This window comes from Capricornis sumatraensis, chromosome 2 (genome assembly GCF_032405125.1).
Source record: "Capricornis sumatraensis isolate serow.1 chromosome 2, serow.2, whole genome shotgun sequence".
NCBI lineage: Eukaryota > Metazoa > Chordata > Mammalia > Artiodactyla > Bovidae > Capricornis > Capricornis sumatraensis.
Genome location: NC_091070.1, coordinates 111,340,591 through 111,348,680, shown reverse-complemented (window position 1 = coordinate 111,348,680; position 8,090 = coordinate 111,340,591). Strand labels below are relative to the sequence as shown.

At 58.2% G+C, this 8,090-nt stretch overlaps 1 protein-coding gene across 2 annotated transcripts; it reads right to left on the bottom strand.

Moving 5' to 3' along the window:
- Window positions 1–222: 222 nt before the first annotated feature.
- On the bottom strand, window positions 223–7,782 carry TAGLN2 (transgelin 2). 2 transcript variants are annotated; one of them, XM_068963897.1, is made up of 5 exons: window positions 7,685–7,782; window positions 2,304–2,514; window positions 1,715–1,889; window positions 1,295–1,397; window positions 223–1,002 (listed from the first exon to the last, which is right to left on the bottom strand). In XM_068963897.1, exons 2-5 carry the CDS (start codon window positions 2,481–2,483, stop codon window positions 861–863), a joined length of 600 nt encoding a protein of 199 aa, XP_068819998.1. In that variant the 5' UTR covers window positions 2,484–2,514; window positions 7,685–7,782; the 3' UTR covers window positions 223–860. The 2 variants fall into 2 exon arrangements, with proteins under 2 accessions (XP_068819998.1, XP_068819999.1); XM_068963898.1 differs by lacking the exon at window positions 7,685–7,782 and adding an exon at window positions 6,666–6,834.
- Window positions 7,783–8,090: the final 308 nt, after the last annotated feature.

Sequence of the window (8,090 nt, the reverse complement as noted above, 5' to 3'; positions counted from 1 at the left end):
GGAGGGCCTGTCCCTTCTCAACCCCTCACCTACACAAGTGAGAAAAAGAATGGGAAGGAAGTCAAAGAGGAGGGGATACTCGCGACCTTCCATCTCAAAATCCTCTTCCCTGGAGCCAGTGCCTGTACTTTCCCCCCATCCCTCCCTTCCTCACAGTGGGTTCAGTGGCCCCAGACACAGCCAGAGTCCATCCAAAAAAAAAAAGACACAGATTCTTTATTTAAATCAGCAAACTCAGATTTTTCAAGCCCCAGCCCATGGTGAGCAGCCTTCCCTCCCAGGCCCCCTCACCCCCACCCCTTAGCCACAAAAAGGAATGGAAAATGAGAAGCCTGGGGGCCTCTGCCAGGGCAGGCTGCCTCCGAAGTGTGGTGAGTGCAGTCCAGCTGGGGCTGGGGTGGCAGTGGCCACAGGCCCCTCCCTATAAATTAAGTCCCTGCAGTCACAGCTGTAGGCAAGGCATACTTGTGGGGGGAGAAGGCCGTCAGGCCGCATCCCTGACGCCCAGCTAAGGAATGGATTAGGGCACAGGGCTCAGAGGGAAGAGGCCAGAGGAAAGAGAAGAGGTATGGTGCGGAGAGGGGGTGAAGCCCCCCCAGTCTTGGTCCCAGGGGAAAAGAGGCCAGTTGGTCCAGTTTTGTGTGTTTGGAGAAGGGAATGTATTAGTAAGCACAAGGGGGAGGCCACCGTCGGGCAACCCCAGAGGAGAGAGGCCAGGCCCCGACCCTGGCAGAAGGGAGAGCGAGAGCTCCCGAGGGCTCTCAGGGAATGTCAATGCTAAAAAAAAAAAAAAAAAAAAAAAACACAACAACATATATATTAACCATTCACGGAGGGCAGGGGCAGAGCTGCAGAGCAGATCAGAGGATCTGGCGCGGCATCCCATAGCCGGTCATGCCTGCCTGAGAAGCCCCGCGGTTGGTCCCCATCTGTAAGCCAATCACATTCTTGCCCTCCTGCAGTTGGTTGTCCGAGAAGTAGCGAGGGTTCTCCTTGGATTTCCTGGGTAGGAAGTGAACGCTGGTTAGGAGGAGGGTGGAGGCCGCCCCGGTAAATGTCCTCCCAGGGCAAAGCACAGGCTTCTCTGGTGTGCGTGCTGGTGCCCGCTCTGCCTCAGAAAGCGCTGAGCTCACCGCCCCTCATCTCTCAAAAGGGACTGTCCCTTGCTATCCCAGTAAAGGTGTGAGGATAGAGACAAGGGATGCCGAAGTGCTTGGTAGAGGGCGCTTCCCAGGGACAGGAGTGAGCATGACTACCACGCTGGCCCAGAGCCTGGGCTGCCCAATGTACTCACTTGGGAAACCAGTTAGGATCCCCAGAGAAGAGCCCATCATCCCGGGCTACCGCCAGCCCGCCCAGATTCATCAGCGTCCGCTGCACACAGGCCATGTTCTTTCCTGGGAAGAAGGAGGGGTTGTATTAGCCTCCATGGGGCTAGGGTCCAGAATGCCAGGATTCCACCTGTATCACCAGGTCAGCAGGCCCAGCCCCCAAATTCTTTTTCTCTTGATCTCCCTATTCTTCTCCATTCCAGCCTCCAACATGGTCAAGTCCTCTATCGAAACGCAAACAAATGAGCACGCACACACGTAGACACATGCACACTCGACTGTCCTTGGGGTGCCAGAAACCTGCCCCTTCTCCCTGGAGGAGATGGCTCAGGCCAACCTCTGGTCTTCTGGACAACACTGCCCTGACCCTGGCCTTGGCCCACCTTCCCAGAGGTCCACAGTCTGGAAGATGTCGGTGGTGTTGATGCCGTAGCGCTCGGCTGCTTGCAGGAACTGGGAGATCTGCTCCATCTGCTTGAAGGCCATGGTGGAGGCCTGGATCTTCTTCACTGGGGCCTGCCCCTCGGGGTACAGCCCATTAATGAGCTCACACAGCACCTGGGGGAGGACAGCAGCGGTGAGGCCGTGCCCACACAGATTACAGGGCACCACCCTCAGCTCCAGAGAACGACACAGGTGCCTCTCCTACCTGAGGACAGTTCTGACTGCACCTGGAGAAAGCCTCGGGCTCCTTCCTGCCCAGCCCCTGCCTCTGAGCCCAGAAAGTGAGCCGTGCTATTCAAGGATCACTGACTAGAGCACACCTCCCCCAGCCCTTCCCCTGCAGCTCCTCCTCCTTCCTGTTACCTAAGGCTTCCACTTCCCTTGGTGGGAGGGAGGAGAAACAGGAGGGCCTCTGCTCAATGGAGATCCCCAGGCTCAGGAAAGCTGGGGACAGGGCTGCACTCCTTTCTTCAGCTGAGACCACCCCCGCTCCCCCAGAACTTCTGGTGGGAGGCGCCCTGCTCTTACCGTGCCGTCCTTGAGCCAGTTCTGGAAGTTCTCGCGCCCAGGCTGGGGCCGGCCCACATCCTTGCGGCACTGGGTGGTGATCCACTGGATCAGGATCTGCTCCAGGTCAGCGTCGTATTGTTTCTCAATCTTCTGCTGTACCTCCCGGCTGAGGCCGTAGGCAGGTCCCCTGTTGGCCATTCCGGAGGGTGGCGGCAGCGGCTGTGGGGGACTGGGGAAGAGGACACAGCCAGACCCGCGGTCAGCACTCTGCAGCCTGCAGAGTGGGGGACCGCCCACGGGGACACATGCCGTATCCCTCAGGTGGGCCCCGGAGGGGAGAACAGCTGCCAAATGAGAGCATCTCCGCCTTGGCCCCGGTGGGTTCTCCCACCCTTATGACAGGAGCCTGTCTACTATATTGAGGCTTCCCATTAGATTTCATTTGAATGGCTCCACTCCTACAATGAAGTATAAAACCCACTGGAATACAACATAGGGTAAATGAGGCCAGGATTGGCGGTTCAGCCCCTCACTAGGGGTGGTCAGCTTTAGCAAAGGCAAACTGGTCATTCTAACCCTAACTGTGCCATTTCCAGTCTGGGAAGGAGAATGATTTGGAAAGAATATGCAGTGGCTTGGGAACCCATGCCAGGAGTTAGAGGACTGCACAGATCTACCCTCAATTAGCCACTGGGTTTTCACTGAGCTTCCCAGGTGGGACTAATGGATAAGAAAACACCTGCCAGCGCAGGAGATGCGAGAGATGTAGGTTTGATCTCTGGGTTGGGAAGATCCCCTGGTGTAGGAAATGGCAACCCACTCCAGTATTCTTGCCTGGAAAATCCCATGGACAGAGGAGCCTGGCGGGCTATAGCCCATGGGGTCGCAAAAAAGTCAGACACAACTGAGCAACTAACACTTTCACTGAGCACCCACTATTTGCGCTGGGGCTTGCAAAAGAGACAGAAATCCTTGATTCTAAAGTTGCACGTAATACCATCAGACAGACAAAGACAGCACATGGGAAAGTACAAGAGTTGTACAGGATGAATATTGAACTATACAGATCATGTTGTTATTTAGTTGCTAAGTCAACTCAACTCTTTTCCAACAACATGGACTGTAGCCCGCCAGGTTCTTCTGTCCATGGGATTCCCCAGGCAAGAATATCAGAATGGGTTGCCATCCAGTGGATCTTCCTGACCCAGGGATCGAACCTACACCTCCTGCCTGGACAGAAGCAGCCTGGAGGGCTTCCTGGAGACGTAGGTCTGAGTAGGCCCTTAACAGATTTCACTAGGCAATGGGACTTTATATTACAAATCAGGTATTACTTAATTCTACTTTCCTTTCTAAAAGGAGTGGGAGGCAGAATGGCTCCTGCAAAGGTGCCTATGTCCTAATTCCCAGAACCTGCAAATGTTACCTTATATTGCAAAAGGGATTTTGTGGGTGTGACTGAATTAAGGATCTTGAGATAGGGAAAGTACCCTGGGCCATCCAGCGGGGCCCAATGTACTCACAACAAGGGTCATTATAAGTTAAAGAGGAAGGCAGTTGAATCAAAGTGGGAGAATGAGAAGGAAGTCAATGATGAAGTTTCACAGGGCCGTGAACCAAGCAATACAAGTGGCCTCAAGAAGCGAAGAAAGGCAAGGCGTGGAATCTCCCCTAGGCACCCCCAGAAAGAATGCAGCCCTGCCGATCCCTTGATTTTAGCCAGAGAGACTTAGCCCTGCAAGATATTAAATGTATGTTGCTTTAAGTCACATAATTTGTGATAATTTGTTATAGCAGGAATAAGGCCTAATTCAGGAGCCTTGGGTGATATCAGTTTGAGGACCTCAGTCAGGAAGAACCGGGAGGGGGGTGGTTTCCTGACCACTGGCCTGAGTTGACAGCCCACACCTCATAGAGGGCAGTCTGTCCCCACCCGCCACCTCCCTGCCTAAGTCCCCGCACTCAGAGCCCTGTCCTGCAACGCCACATGTCAAGGGGGAGCCAGGACCAGAGACAGCATGGGACTCAATTTCCTGCCCCTGTCCCATCCCCATGGGCTCTTCTTTCTGCTCTGAATAGAGCTGGCTGACTGTACAGAAAAGAGGATGCCCCTGACCAGGCACCTAAGTTGGAGGGGAGGGAAGGGAGACACTCCCACGCCCCAATCTGGCCCCAGGCCAGGTCAGGCTTGAGGGATGAAGTCAGGCACACAGCAGGTTGAGCCCCTACCGCCTCCTCCCTGACCCTCCGGGCAGGTCACAGGGACAGCAGCTGCCTCAACCCCCCTCACACCTCAGTCCCTGCCGGGGCTCAGTTCAGGCCGCCCCTCCCCACACTCCAACAGGGCTGCTCTTTCTGACTCTAACTTATGGGGCTGCACTTTTCCGGCAGAGATCCTCCCCATAAATCAGCTATTTTTAAACCTCATTAAGAGCAACCCACCCCCACTTCACCCAGCCTGAAAGCCAGGCCAGATAAATGTCAGTCTGGGCCTTGACCCACACACCAGCCACACACACACTTAGCTGGGGGAGGGCAGGCTGGTTGACCGGCTGAGGTCTGCGGAGAGAGCAGACAAGATTCCCTGCCCCCAGCCCAGCCCCAACGGCTCAGCCACCACTCAGCCTCTGTGAGCCTGTGACCCTGCCACATAGGCTTGGGAGGCTTGGAAGGAAGGAGAGGGGGCCGGAGGCTGCTGCCACCAGGAAGCCCCCTTGTCCCAGCCCCTTGTCTAGACCTCACTTCTGGGAGCAGCTTCACTGCGGTCACCTGGGCCTCAGGGCGGTGTCTCCATGGAGCCAACTGGCCTGAGGCCCAGGATCACTATGGCCAGGAAAGCACAGGAGAATGATTAACCCGGAGAATAGGGTTACCGAAGGGAGAGCAGGGCCAAAGCCTGACCCCTCCAGTGTTGCCTATGGAGGAGTAGGACAGACTCAGCCCCCAGGCCCACCTTCAGGTGGATGGTGAGCCCTCCTGAACTCTGGAGCCTGGACACAGCTGGCAAGGTCACAGGCCCCAGCTGCAGTGTCTCAGCTCCACTCGGGGCCACTGCCCTGGACCCTGCGGTGTCAGAGCCATGAGGCAGAGCTCTGGCAGGAGGGCGAGCCATGAGGCAGCCTGCCCACAGCTGTTCTCCCCACCCCCACGAGCAGACAGCCTCTGAGGAGCCGTGGCTGCTGGGACTGCAGTGGCGCACCCGGGCTCGCCCCTTAAGGAGGGAAGGTAGCCACTTGCCTACTGGAGTGGGGAGAAGCTGTGCGGGAAACGCCCAGAGCTGGGGGTCCAACGGGAAGACAGCTGCACAGCTTGGGGGGTGGGCTAGCAGTGAGTAAGGTGAACTCCAGAGGTACTCCAGACAGCGGTGGGAACAGCCCTCACCCCCACCCACGAGGTTACAACAGCTGGGAGAGGGGAGGGGCTGCAAAAGGCACTTCAGCCCTCAGCCGCACCCAGACCCTGGCTGGACCAGGGACGCTTACCTCACCCCACCGAGCTGAGGAGCTGATGCAAAGAAAAGGCGGACATGGGGGTGGGGTGGGAGGATTCCAGGGCTCCGGGGCAGGGGTGTTGAATTGTGAAGACAAAGGGACTCTCCATTCATTGTGCAGAGAGGACCCAGGGGGACTTCCCAACCCAGAGTTGGCATTTAGACTATCCTGAAAAAGCGAAGTGGGAACCCTTGCCTCTAAACTGAAGTGCCACAGGGAGCAGGGGCGGTGGGAGGCCTACGACTGAGGGGCCACCTTGGGGCAGCCCCCTTGCTGTTGAGTCAGGGAGCAGAAGAGAAAGCTGAAGCTGCACAAACAGGAAGCCACAAGGCTTGCAGGGGAGGAGGGGTATGGGGGGGCCGTTGCCATGGCTTCTGTGTACCAAACACAGGAATGGGGCAGGGTCGGGGCACCAGGCAGAAACATCCACTAAGTGCAGAAGTGGTCAGGAGGCGCTAAGCGGGAGCAGAGGCAAGGCAGGGCATGGGGAGCAGAAGTGGGATCCTTGGAAAGGGGTCGCTTCACAGGTACAGACAGGTGCAAGGGATTCCTCAAGGAAGCAGCTGTGGAGGGAACAGAAGAATGTGGAGAAGGGAAGTTACAAGTGTTGGGGATTAGAGGCCAATCCCCAGGCGGGCTGGGGTGGGGCGTGGGGGAAGAATTGCACTTGGACAGACTTAGCTGTTGATTCTGGAAGGGTAGCGGCCCGCTGGCCTCACCCTACCTTGGCCTTCTCTGCTGTTTGAAGTCTTCCCTGTGGACTAGGAAGGAGAAATTGGAAGTACGGTTACAGACCCGGAGCTGTCCCTGTCTGGTGCTCTGGAGTCAGAAAATTAGGAGAACCACGGGTCTCCTCCTACCCCGGATCCCCATACAAGTCCATTCTCACCTCTACCCTGCTTCTTTCTGCCAGCGGATACCAAGCTTCCCCAGAACATCACCCGTAGCGGCTCCAGGAGACTCAAGGAGGCCAGCAGAGCGCGCGGGGTAGGGGGGTTGGGGAGGTCTGCAGCAGTCGATTTCCGGTCCTGCTGGTCCGCCCCCCCACAGTCGCCCCCACTCGCCACACCCTAGGCCGTTACTGGGATGAATCACCCCCCCGCCCGCCGCTGGGGTGACGCAGCGGTCTGGGCAGCCCGCCTGCCCGCCCGCGGCCACCACCGACTTTCCCAGCAGCAGGGGGCAAGGGGTGGGGGCGTCGGCTCCCGTAGAGGCTGGAGGCCTGGAAAGCAGCCATCCTCCCCCAACACCGCCTCCTACAGGCAGGGCACCCCGAGGCGCTGTCTGGGCTGCAACCTCCCAGATGCTTAAGGGCGAGAGACCTCCTGGAGAGGACTGGAACTTCAAGTCCCCGCCCAAACCCGAGAAGGCGAGGCCACTGCGGGACCCGAGCACGGCGGCCCCTCGCCCCAACTCGCGACGGCCAGTCCCCAGAAAAACGAGCTTCAGAAACGAAGAGGGCAGGCAGCACCCACACGTGCTCCTGGAACCAGGAAGTGAAGGGTCGCCTGGGAAGCCCCGGCGGCGCGGAGCTGGCCATGGGTGGGCGCCGGGACCCTGTACCCTGCATCACTCTGGGCCAGCCGTATAATCCGTGACCCCCTCCCTTTCTCGCCCAGCGAGACCCGGGACTGGAGCCGGCGGGCGGAGCGCAGTCCCAGAGTCTCCGATCCCAACGAACGCCCCGTCAATGCACTAGCAACACCGCCTGACCTCATCGCTCAACAATGCAGGGGTCAGAGCCTGGGGACGGACCTGACAGCCCAGGGCGGGGCAGGGCAGTCAACGGACCCTTGCCTGCCAGCCCTCGATCCGCAAGCCCGCTGGAGCAAGCCGCAAGCTAGGGATTCTCGCTTTCTGGAGACCGCGCACATCCCACGCCCTCAAGGACCCTTCCCTCCAGCTTACGGTTCACGTGGGTCGGAGAGTTGCGCACTCGAGGCGGGGGCAGCAGCGCGAGTGGATCGCCCGGGTGGGGCCGGGGGTTTTCAGCCTGCTCCCGCCTCGGACGGGGCGGACCAGGGGCGGGGCAAGGGCCGAGAGAGTTTAAAGGCGCCGCAGTGCAGCTGCGGAGGGCAGTGCTTAAGAGAGAGAGGGGCGGTGGACCAGACCCTGAGTTAAAAGACCTTGGGGCAGTGGCCTCAACCCTTGAGAACCTCCAGCCCTACCCCAGAGCCCTTAAACGTGTGCCCCAGTGGGAAACTCTCTGCCTAGGTTAGCGCAAGACTGCGGGCGTTTTTATGTGGAAAGAATCCTTTTGGCTTAAATAGGGTGGTTAGGTAAATGGAGGCACAGGAAAGCATTCCCCTAGACA